Raw genomic sequence first — 12,812 nt, forward strand, 5'->3', positions numbered from 1 at the left:
ACTTATTCACTCTTCATTTTATGACTGTCCACCAGAAAGGACAAATAGGTTCTTCTCAAACCTGGGTTCTTTTACTATGTGATGACCTTGGACAAGTCACTTAAACACTTTATGCCTTAGTTTCCCCATTGTCAAATGGAGAAAATATTTGTACTACCTATTCACCAAATCAAAGTACTGTGTAAATGTATCATGGGCAGGTACTTTATGTTCTCTGAACTTTGTATCTCCACCAATACATGGCACTCTGCACATTGGTTGCACCTCTGCTCATGGTTGCACTTAACTGTCTATTGAATGAATGAATTTATGGGTTGGCATTTTTCCTATAATGAAGTCAATATATTTCTTTCTTTATGTGTCATTACTTGTTGCTTCTGCTCTAATAACTAAGTGTAAGTAAAGTGATAACAGTATAACAGTTAATGATCCAAGGATTATTTCTGCAAATATTTCATTTTGTAACAAGTGTAAAGTCTTGATATCCAGATGCACAGTACAAATATTCTCCAGGTCTTTCTGTTACAGTTAGACATAATCTACTACCACTATAATTAAGTAATAGAATCAATCATAAAACAATGAAAATTAATAAAAATCATACTATCATTTCATCACTAAACAGAAGCCAAACAACTCATAAATAACCATTTTAGAGAAGATGCTTTGCATTAAAAACCAAGGGTTCATTCATTCATCCATTTGTTCAATAGCCATTTAAGCACCTACTGTGTATAGAGATACAAAGTTTCATTAAGTCAAGATCCCTAGCCTCATGGAGCTTAAATGAGCACAGAATATTATGTGATAAATGTATCAGAAATGTACAAAATAAATCCTTCTGTGTGGAAGATTCAACAAAATATAGGATCTAAAGCTACTGATTCTCTGGGATTAAAAAGCTTTGGGAAAAAAGGAAAGCAACAAGAAACTTGTTTATTGTTTTCAAGTGAGGTAATAGGCTTTAGAATGACAGGTAGAAGGGGGAAAGAACAAAGTAAAAAGTAGACAGCAGAGAACAAAAGAAAATCTACAAAGAAGAGGTGGACAGTTCTCAACACAACACGCAGTATGTATGTATGTATGTATGTATGTATGTATGTATGTATTGCCTTTTGGAGGGCAATTGGGGTTAAGTAACTTGCCCAAGATCACACAGCTAGTGTTTTTGTGTAGGTGTTAAGTGTCTGAGGCCGGAACTGAACGCGGGTCCTCCCAATTCTGGGGCCGGCACTTTACTCACTGCGCCACCTAGCCGCCCCCACGCAGTATTTATTAGGCTTTCTTGAAATGGAAATTTATTGTTATACATTTTGAATCCTCTCTTACATTCTGTATACTTGACATGCTATTTTTTACTTTTGTTATTTTGCAGTTGTTTCAATATTTAAGTTTATGTTTCTTTTTCTTTTCTCTACTGTGTATTTAAGTTTTAGTATTTAACAGGGAAATTTTAAAAAATCAAATAGAATGACATGCAATCAAATGAGCTAGTCTTCGCAGTCAGTCAACAACTTACTGAGTACCAGGCATTGTTCAATGTGTTTATCATAGTCCCATTCTAATAGGACACAAATTTCTGAAAGAGTCCTTTATGAAAAGCATTATATCTGGGAAGTGCCTCAAACTCCTGTTCTCAGGAGTTCCAGCACATATTATTGCCATCCTTGATAAATCTGGTAGAGACATTTAGCATAGGAATCTTCTCTGGTCAGAAAGGTAGCCCTTTGGGATCTGCCGTTCAACCTAAATTAATCTGCAGATCAGAGATTGCTTCTTTCTGTGTCTCATATTTGGGGACTAGGAAGGAATCTGGCAAACTATGGGGACTGAAATACATCCTTTCATGATCTGTAGGGGAAATGAGTAAATTGTGATAGGAGATTAAATAAGCCTTCTCATAATTTACAATGAAACGCTTACTTATATATGCCAGGCAGAATATCATGGCTTTCCCAGGACATCTTAGGATCTGTATAAGATGGTTTAAATATAGTTCTGCTTGGAGGCCTCTGGATAGAATGGGTGACCTTTGGAAGTCCCTTAGAGCTCTGTGACAACTAGGAGAAGAATTCCCAAGTCCCTACTTATCCAGCATATGGTCAAGGTTTAATTCCTGATTTTTTTTAAATTTTAATTACCTTTTACTAAGAATATTTAAGTTTCTCTAAAATTCCCCACTTGCACAAAGTTTTATATATATATACAGAGAGAGAGAGAGAGAGAGAGAGAGAGAGAGAGAGAGAGAGAGAAAGAGAAGAATTTATTTTATTATTATTATTATTATTATTTTTTGCTTTTTGGAGGGAGGAAGGTAGGGCAATTGGGGTTAAGTGATTTGCCCAATGTTACACGGCTAGTTTTGTGTTAAGTGTCTGAGGCTGGATTTGAACTCAGGTTCTCCTGACTCCAGGGCCCATGCACTATTCACTGCACCACCCAGCTGCCCCTGAGAGATTAGAATTATAGATGCCAATTTTGCATGAGGCAGGAACTGGTTTACTGGAAACTGGCCAGAGATTACTCACAGTCTTATTGATTTAGAGTTGAAGGGACCTTACAGATTAATGAGTCTAAGCCCCTCATTTTACAGATGAGAAAACTAAGGCCCAAGAGAAGATAAGTGATTTGCCTAAGGTCACAAAAGCCATAAGGGGCAGAGTCAGGATCTCTGACTAGAGCTAGAGCTCTTTCTACCTTACCACAATAAAGGAGTTACATGTAATCATTCCAGGAATCTTGAATAAGAGAGATGAAGATGAAAGGCCCTCCCCCATTCCATTCAAAATCCAACTTGACTGCAAATCTCATTTATTTTTCCATTTTGGTAGCTGTGATCCAGCTCAGTCTCATCCCTATAAAGCAATAAATACGCATGCAAAGTCATGAGAACTCACCATCTTTTGGGCATTGTCATCGGTAATATTAGTGTTATAATCCCAAGAAGCAAGTGAACTTAGATGAGATAACGCTTCCGCTTGCTCGTTAAATTCTTTCAGAAATATTTTAGCCCTTTCTTCAGTGGAGAGTTGAGCAGCAGCCACAGCCATAAGGCTGAAAAAGAGCCATACAGGGTCTAACATCTTTTCCTGTGAGCCAAGATCCCATCCACTGAGCAGATTTCCCTCAAGCAAACCTCTTCATGGGTTTTTCTCTCCCATCAGCCTTTGAACTTGGGTTGGGCGCCGAGAACTTTAAAAAAAAAAAGGGGCAGTAAATAATCTGTTGAACTATTATAGTTTCCATCCAGGAAAAGACACACATGTAAACAGCTTTAAGAATGATTACAAAAAAAAAAAAGAAAGAAATCAGGTAAACAAATGTTAATTATTAACTTGAAAGAACTATAACACTAGTAGCATTTTATGATCTTATCTAAAGCTTTTACTTTTAGTTAATATTTCTCTAGAAAGCTGTCAAAGATACACTCAGGGTCCTATAGTGTGACAGGGTGGTTGAAGAAAGTCAGAATTATGACCTAACAGGTAGCTGAAGCATTATGATATTCACCAGCAAACACACAGTCAATGAAATAACCATTGGATTTATTCACCAGATTTTAAAATGGATATGTCCTAATTGCACTTACTGCCCTAAGACAGATAGATGACTTCTTTATATGGTTTTAATTGTTTAAAAGAAAGGAGATTTTGTAGGGAGAAAATAAAAAGAATGGTGTATATGGCACTTTAAAAAATAAACTCGTTAAAATGCCTTATTTAATTAATTTAGAGAAAAGAAATCATCATAAGCACTTTATGTTGTAGGCCATTTCCTCATTATTATATCACTATAGAGCAAGGAGTTTTCCCTGGTCCATCTTTCAATGCCCTCCCACCCAAAGTGAACTTGTATCTATTCCGTATGCGCCATATACCTTCTTTCTTGTTGTTGGGTCATTTTAGTCACAGCCAGCTCTTGGTTATCGCTTTTGGGGTTTTCTTGGCAAAGATATTGGAATGGTTTGCCATCTCCTTCTCCAGCTCATTTTACAGAGGAGGAAACTGAGGCAAACAGTGCTAAATGACTTGCCCAGAGTCACATAGCTAGTTAATTAAGTGTCTGAGACTAGATTTGTACTCGGGTCTTCTTGACTCGAGGGCTGGGGCTCTATACACTGCGCTAACTAGTTGCATTTATGGGTACATACCCATCTACATACATATATATTATATCATCATCCCCATTAGAGTCATCTCTTTGAGGGTAGGGTCCATCACTTTTGCCCTCTGAAGAGTACCAACATGCTCATCCCATAAGTACATTAATTAATTCATTTAACAAATATTCGTTAAATATTTATTACAGGTGAAAGATTGTGTGTTAGGTGCTAACAGACTTTTTTGGTCTGGATTTATAATTTCATCAATATAAGGAACTCTTTTTTTTCAAAATTTTATTTTAGACTCAGATGCCAGAACACAAATACAGAAGAGAGAAATGAAACAAAAACATCATAAATTTAGATATTGGAACTTAAATATGAAGTTAGAAAGAAAAAAAAAACATGTGTGTGCATAACAGAACATAAGAGAGGATTCGAAACACATAATGATAAATTTTCATTTCAAGAAAGCCTGTATGATAAATAATACACATATAGAGAATAGTCCATCTTTGCTTCTTTGTAAGTTTTCTTTTGTTCTCTGCGGGGCACTTTTTTACTTTGTTCTTTTTTCCCCTCCCCCAAGGCCACAATCAAGTTTAGATATGTTTCTCTATAGCTATAAATATAAGGAACTCATTTTTTATAAAAGTAATTCTGTCTTGCTTGCATCTGTATTCCCAGTGCCTGGCACCAATAAATGTAATGCTCACTGACAACCTACAGCATTGATTAGCAGCTATTCCCCAATATACAAATTTAAAGATTTACCTGGGGCACTGAGGGATGAAATGACTTGCCCATGGTCACACAGCTGGTCTGAGCCCAAAGCAGTACTCGAATCCAACTATTATAATGCCTCAACATTTTCAAGCTTAACTCACCCAGAGTCAATCTACTTCCTTTCTGACTTACATCAAAATAGTCATCAAATATTCCTCATCTTACATTTGTGCAGCATTTCCCTCATTAAAATAAGAGGTTTCTGCATGTGTCTTTCCTAATGTTGAACACTGTACAAAGTTTAGATAAGATAGGGTTCTCTGTCCTTAGGAAACGAAGTCTAGCTATTTAATTGTTACAAGGGCTTTGGGGGAGGGGGAAGGACTTGAGAGGTAGCAATAAATATGAAACAGAAATAAAAACAGTTTAAATAGAACATTTAAAATACATTAAAAGTTCAAAAGAGCAATTTTTACTACCTTATTAAATTTAATATGTACTTTAAAAAAATAAAATGTACATGGCAGAAGCTATGCTATTTGATGCACAGTCCTAGGTGGCATAATGGATAGAGGGCTGGACCTGAAATCGAGAAGACCTTTGTTTAAATCCAGCCTCAGACACTTACTGGCTGTGTGTACCTGGGCAAATTGTTCCACTCTGTTTACCTCAGTTTTCTCATGTGCAAAATTGGAGAAATGAAAAACCACTCCAGAACCTCTGCCAAGAAAATCCCAAATAGGGTCACAAAGAATCAGACACGATTGAACAACAAAAACCACAAATATATAAGAATATTTGTTGATAATTATTAAGTTCATAACAAAAAAAAATTTAACATTTAAGAACTTCAGTCTAGGAGAGAGATAAAACATAATATTACATGATAAGTTCATTAAGGAGCTATTTGACATATGAGAAGGAAGATCATAACTGACTGGGAAGAATTTAATTTTTTTGTTGTTTCTGAACATACTGATTTCCTATCACTGGGTCATTTGGCCCTTGGCCATTTTTAATTCTAATTCTACTCTTACACAGTACTAGTTATCACTCCAACCTAAAGTCAACACAAAACTTACTAAATTTGCTCTCTAGTGCATCATTGTAGACATTGATGTTTCAGACATAGTCAAAAGCTGGCCCCTCCGATGTATTCTTCCTCCTCTCACCTATTAAAAACCCACCTAAAATGAGAAGGAACGAAAAATGGTGTCATAAAGCAAAGAATTTGAAGAGTTCTCATGTTTATTCTCAGGGTTCTAATTTCTCAATTGTAGGATATCTCTTTCATAAATGTAGAACCCAGAGTAGAAGTCTTAGAATCAGAGAGCAGAAAATGACCTTAAAGGTCTAATCCAACAGTACCTCATTTTACAGATGAGGAAATTGTATCTTCTGAAGCCAAAATGGTTATTGGAGTGATCACATATTATTTAGGGTTATAAGATGATATATGTGCACACACACACACACACACACATTATGCAATCCAGCCAAACTGGAACATTACATCTCTCTTGCCACCATACACAGGTTGTCCACCAGGTCTGAACACTCTCCCTGTCCTCACCTTTGCCTCCTAAAGTCCCTAGCTGCTTGGTAGACTCCTTCAAAAGGTCTTATTTCATTCCTCCAGGTGTTACTGCCCTTCTAACTCACTATGATTTATTTTGTTTATATCCTATATTAAGTTATCTGCAATCTCATTAGTAGAATAGAAATTCCTTGAGGGTAGAATAACTCACTTTTGTGCACCCCTACACACAACACAGTACCTGATATAATAGGTGCTTAATAAATGCTTGTTCACTGACTGACTTATTGACCTTCATATTATATATTATATTACATTACATTATATTATATCATATCATATCATATTATATTATATTAACCTGCTTATAATCTTAGAACTATCACAAAGACTGAATCATTCTATCCCCAGGAAAGAGATCCTTGCAATGGTTGAGTGTTAACATGGAAACTTCCTTTCCTCTCCCTTAATCCATAGATATAACACTGGGGCTCGAGTCAGGAATACTTAACTTTCTGAGTTCAAATTTGGCTTTACAAGTCACTTAACCCTGTTTGTCTCAGTTTCCTCATCTGTAAAATAAATGAGCTGGAAAAGGAGATGGCAAATGACTCCAGTATCTTTACCAAGAACACCCTCAATGGTGTAATGAAGAGTCTGAGGTAACTCAACAGCAGCACTGTGTGTTTTTTTTTTTTAATAAAAACAACTAAATAGATTAGTAGCAATAGAAAAAGCTATAAGGAGGTAAGGTAATTGCTACCTTTCATGAGTATGGCATGGTTAGCTCAGTTACTGAGTGGATACAAATCAAAACATACTGTCTTCTTCCCGGAAAGGAAATCAACAAAAGAGATCAAATAAAAGTGAAAAATGGACACAAAACAAAATCAACCTGTTTAGTAATGCCCCTCCCACCCTTGTGAAAGCCGCAATGAGACTCTACCCCAGGGAAGAAAGAAACAAGGAAGTAAAAGTGACTGCAGCAATGGGAGAATCCTTAAAATTGCTACTGGGGAGTATCTATTACTTTAAGAAAAGCAAAAAATAGAATTCGACCAAGGTAACTTCTGAAGTTCTAAGTAATGTGAGAGGAATAAAAGAATGGGGCACATTTCCAATTCAGTTCGCTGAAGCATAAAACAAGATTAACATATCAAATTTTAAGGAAGAGATGAAGCAAGACATAAAATCTTGTGGCCAGATGGATAAAGGATCCTGAGTTTACAGGAAGATGAGAAGACAAGGGTTCCTGTAGTAGATAAAAAGGGAAATTAAGGCAGCCAAAGTTTGTACAGTAAATTTCCAGGAAAAAAATAATAGTTCATAAGGATGCTTCAAGGAAAAACTTCCAGCACTAAGGGAATTGTTCTTATTGATCATTATCTACCCAGGTTCATGCTGATATTTATTTACCTAGAATGCTTCTGAACAGAACCTTGCTAGACAGAGAATGTGGATGTGGATCATACTCAAGGGAGCAAAAACTCTTCTGGCATTGGCAAGAGACATGTTTTGATCGATTGCTTTGGAAACAAATGTCAGTCATGACAAATGCCAGGAGCCATAGGCCCAGAAACAAGAATCCAAGAAGGAAAATGGAGCCATAGACCCAGAAACTAGAATCTAAGAAGGAACATGGAGCCATAGACCCAGAAACAAGAATCCAAGAAGGAAAATGGGAGCTAAAGAAATAGGAAAATGAAGACACCCTATAAGAAGCATCTCAGCTCTAGACTGCCCTGGGGCGATAAGGTTCTAAGATTCAGATTCTAAAATACAGTAATACTGCAATGTTCAGATGAACAGAAAATCCTGCATATGATTGAGTAGTTGCCATCTCTAAAGTGAAGAGTCTCATTTATGCTAAAGGACAGTCAAACACGATTCATTGTAATGCCAAATCACAAAATGTGCTTCTCTCCTCAGCACAGTGGTGGAGACTGAGGACACAATGTAGACATCACTGGTGATTTTATTTACTTGTTTCCCACATTACAAGAGAAGGTTCAAACATTGAGAATTGGAGAATAGGAAAAGATTGTGACGTAAAAAAAGGCATTAATAAAACTCAGGGAGAATAGAGAAAAAACAACTGCTATTTACACTCATTCTTACATGTGTAGATGGATAGATGGATGAATGCAAATTACTTCTAAGAGGCATAAGACAGCCAGAAGCTTAATATAGCAGAAACAACATTGGAACAGGACTGAGAAGCACTGTCTTCTGCAATGCTTAAAACAGTAATCTTGAGTCTGTTAATGTCTTTGGATCCTTACTATCCACATTTGTAAAAAGGAGACAATAATTCTGAACTACTCACCTCAAATAACCAGGAAAAAAAGCTCTTTGTGATTCTAAGAGAAGTGCTTTTGCAATGGAAGCCTCTGTAACCATAAAGCATTCTATGATCATGGCTTACCTCAATACTTGCCCATAAACATATCTATATCTCTATGTAGATAGAGATATACAGAAACCTGTTATTTATCTGGCAGTCAGGGAATGAACTGTTCTCAATAAGTGAATATTTCTGGCAACCAATGCTGATCTCATTATATAATGAAATTTTATTTTTTTCAAAAATTTAGTCAATAAGATAGGTCCTGTAGAGAACCATGCCATACAAGATGTGTAGATATATTGTATAAATACAGAAATATTGACCTCTTCCTGAGTTCAAATCTGGCCTTCCTGTGTGATCCTGGGCAAGTCAGTTAACCCTGTTTGCCTCAGTTTCCTCAACTGTAAAATGAGCCGGAGAAGGGAATGGCAACCCACTCCAGTATCTCTGCCAAGAAAACCCCAACTGGGGTCACAAAGTGTTGGACTCAACTGAAAAGACTGACTGACCCACAACAAAATAGAAACATTCATGAAATTACAGGCTCTGGGAACTCAGCATTTCCAGATAATCTTTCTCCCCGGTCCACCCCCTTCTGAACCTCTCTATTATTGTCAAGGATGTCCCATCCTTCCAGGGATCTGACTTTGTAACTTCACACTCTCACTCATCCCACAAACCCCAATCAGTTGCTTTCTTGTTTCTCCCCCTACAATATCTCTTGCCTCCTTCCTTTCCTCACTACTCCTTAGTCCAGGAACTCACCCCCTCTTATCTGAATAATTGTCATTGTCTCTCCTCTTTCGGTCTCTCGACTCAAGCTTCTCCTCACTGCGATCCACCCTTTGTTTAGAAGTCAAAATGCTTGTCCTAAATGGCAGATCTCTCACCTACTGAGTAAACTTTCCTGGCTGTTATTCGGTCATTTTACAGTCATGGCCAACTCTTTGTGATCCCACTGGGGGTTTTCTTGGCAGAGACACTGGAGTGGTTTGTCATTTCCTTCTCCAACTCATTTGACAGATGAGGAAACCGAGGCAAACAGGGTTAACTGACTTGCCCAGGGTCACACAGCTAGTAAGTGTTTGAGGGAGGATTTGAACTCAGGAAGATGAATCTTCCTGACTCTGGGCCCAAGCAGTCTATCCACTGTGCTACCTAACTGCCCCAATAAGCTCCAATGGCTCCTTATTGCTTCTGCAATGAAATACAAACTCTTTCGTTTGGCATTAATATTTTTTCTTCACCGTTACAGCCCCTTCTTGCACATTACTTCTCTCCATGAACCCTAACATCCACCTGTATTAGCTTACCTGCCATTTCATAAGCAACACTCTCCAGTCTATACTTTTACGCTGGCCATTCATTCCCCATGCTTGAAATGCACTGTCTCTTCAGCCCAGTCTCTTGTAATTCTTCAAAACTCAAGTTAAGGAGCTTATCCCAATCAATCTCACATCCCTCCCCAAAGGAGAACAAACTTTCTCCCCAAACTACTGTACATTCATTGTATATATTGTGTATATACTCACATATGTGTGTGTCGCTTCATCCATTAGAATGTAAGCTCCCTGAAGGCAGATACTGTTCCAATTTGCCCCAGCACTTAACAAATACCTGGCCAGAGCTTAATCAAAGTGTGTTGATTTTTATGGATTGCCCACAGAGGTAAGCAGCTCAGCCTAGCTCTCCTCAGCTCTGCCCTGCTCAGAAAAAGTAAGAGTCTGAGTGTCAGTAACCAGGAGAAAGGTTAGTCAGAAATTTCTGGCAAGAAGAATTAGTGTGCTGTGGGACACCGCCTGGGTTGAGGGTCCTGGTTACTTCCAAGAGAAACATTTTTGAAAGGAAACCAAAAAGGGCTGGGCTTGGAACTCAGGCAGGAAAAGACTCTACCTCTTCAGGGACCCCAAGGTTGCTCAAAGAGAGAAAATTAGGTAAAGGTCCAGTAATGGAAGTAAGGCAGCAAAAAGGAATGTTGAGAACAAGATTCCCCAAAGAGGAAGATACTGAAGACTGGGTAGGAGAGTTATAAGAGAGAAAACAGAAAATCTTGCCAGAAGTTAACTAATTTCAATGGTGGAAGGTTGGGGACCAGGGAGGGCCAAGAATGTAGAGATCATTATTCTCCTTGGTTGCTTTTTGACCAGCTACCGCCAAGAAAATGGGTACCCCCTCTGAAACTTACTGGGTTTCTCACAGAAATCATGTGCTTCCCCTACTCTTATCTTGACTAGCCCTTTATGTGACATGAAGCAAAACATGATTTATCTTAGAGATGACCTGTCTTTATCTCATGGGGAGGAGGGGAAAGAGGAGGGAAGGGTCAGGGTGTTCAGTCTAGCCCAGTAATTGAAGACCACTGAGCCCCAGACAGAGCGACTGTTTTTAAGACCCAGAATGAAGCAGCTGCAGACAGCTGTGTGGCAATGCCATAATTTCCACAGATAAGGAGGGGGATGTTGCTGCTAAGATCACAGCCAGTATTCCAGGCATTTTTCAGAGGCCCCTTCTTATCAGTGATGCAATCCCTCTCCATATAGTTTATCTGTACCCACAAAGGCTATTCCAAGACTTGTTTTCTTTCTCTTTAGTCACCCAAACCCAACTTCTTATACTCAGCAGGTGACCAGCTTCTTAACTTTATGGTGCAACACACACACACACACACACACTCACACACACACACATCTGTCTGCATTTGCATGGAGACAGCTGAGCTTGATATCTAGCTCACAAAAATAATTAATTAACATAGGACACTCCAGGGGCTTCCTCCCCCAAGGCCAGACCCCAGAGAATTTCCTCCCCAGCTTACCCCACCCCCTTACCAAAAATGGCTACAAAATGATACCTAAACATGACTGATTCCCAGCTAAGAAGAGGAAGTATCCTCTCAGGCAAATATGCTCCCCATCTCAAAATTCCTCAATTTCTTCATCCATTTGCCCACTAATATAATATAAAGTCTTTATTATGCAGCTTGAGATGATTTTCTGGAGAAACAGAATGGTATAATGAAAAGGACTTGGCACCTGGGGTTTTGAGTTCAAGCTCCACCTCTCCCCAACTGGGTTAGGCAAGAAATGTAATCTCTCTGAGCCTTGGTTTCCTCAGCTGTTAAATAGGGAAAACACTTGTGCCATCTTCCTCATAAGGTGGTTGTAAGGAAAACACTTTACAAACTGTCAACTCCTTCTATTATAATTATTTTCCTTTTTTAATGGTGAAGAACGTTTATCCACAAAGTTCTATTTTTAAAAGCCTATGTGTTCCTAAGCTTCTTTCCTTTTTGCCCAGGTATGTTATAAATTTGGGCAGGTAGGTGGTGGGGCATTTTGAACGCAATGCCTGGCGTCGGGAAGACCTGAGTTCAAATCCAGTCTTAGATACTTGCTAGATGTGTGACCCTGGGCAAGTCACTTAACCCTCAGTTTCCTCATCTGTAAAATAAGCTGGAGAAGGAAATGGCAAACCACTCCAGTCTCTTTGCAAGGAAAACCCCAGATAGGGTCACAAAGAGTCAGACAGGACTGGGAAACAATAGAACAATGGCCAAAATGTTATAAATAAAAATTATTTTGGAGTATGGATTAAACTAGATGGCCTCTACAATCCCTTCTAATTTTCATATTCTGTGATTCTGTCTCACAGGAAAAAGGATCCCTTTTGCTTTCCAAGGTTAAACCTCCCACCTATGCTCCTGAGACCCTCTGAGACATCCTCTGAGACCCTACTTCATCAATTACTATTTTTCTTACATCTTCAACCTCTTTCTCTCTACTGGTTTCTTTCTCCCCTCTCTCATCCACACCAAACCTGTTCCTTATCCTGTCTTCCTAATCTCTGCTAATGGTGTCACTGTGCTCCCCAGCCACCCAGGCTTGGAGTCTCAGTTACCTTTAATTCTCTTTTTTCCTTTGCCTTAATAATCAAATAAGTTGCCAAATTCTATCAGTTTCTACATCTGATGTATTTTCAATGCCTTCCCCTCTTCCTTTCCTTCCCACTGCTACAACCTGGGCTCAGACCCTTACTTACACAGTGTCCTTGCCTTTGGTACCTCTAGCCCCAAATCATTCCACAAACCACTTCTTAAGGCA

The 12,812-nt window shown here is 38.4% G+C and overlaps 1 protein-coding gene across 2 annotated transcripts in view; it reads right to left on the reverse strand.

Moving 5' to 3' along the window:
- The window catches only part of ACE2 (angiotensin converting enzyme 2), a 69,311-nt gene extending 58,840 nt beyond the window's left edge, over positions 1–10,471 (reverse strand). The window contains exons 1-3 of one of the 2 annotated variants that reach the window (XM_069100639.1): positions 10,245–10,471; positions 5,911–6,015; positions 2,898–3,192 (exon numbers count right to left, since the gene is read on the reverse strand). In XM_069100639.1, the coding sequence (XP_068956740.1) occupies positions 2,898–3,083 (186 nt within the window). In that variant the 5' untranslated portion in view covers positions 3,084–3,192; positions 5,911–6,015; positions 10,245–10,471. The remainder of the gene's footprint in view (positions 1–2,897; positions 3,193–5,910; positions 6,016–10,244) is intronic. The other variant, XM_069100640.1, reaches the window with a different exon arrangement.
- Positions 10,472–12,812: the final 2,341 nt, after the last annotated feature.

This window comes from Petaurus breviceps, unplaced genomic scaffold, assembly GCF_028583685.1.
Source record: "Petaurus breviceps papuanus isolate PSGF00001 unplaced genomic scaffold, PetGlider_PUasm1.0 419, whole genome shotgun sequence".
Taxonomy (NCBI): Eukaryota; Metazoa; Chordata; class Mammalia; order Diprotodontia; family Petauridae; genus Petaurus; species Petaurus breviceps.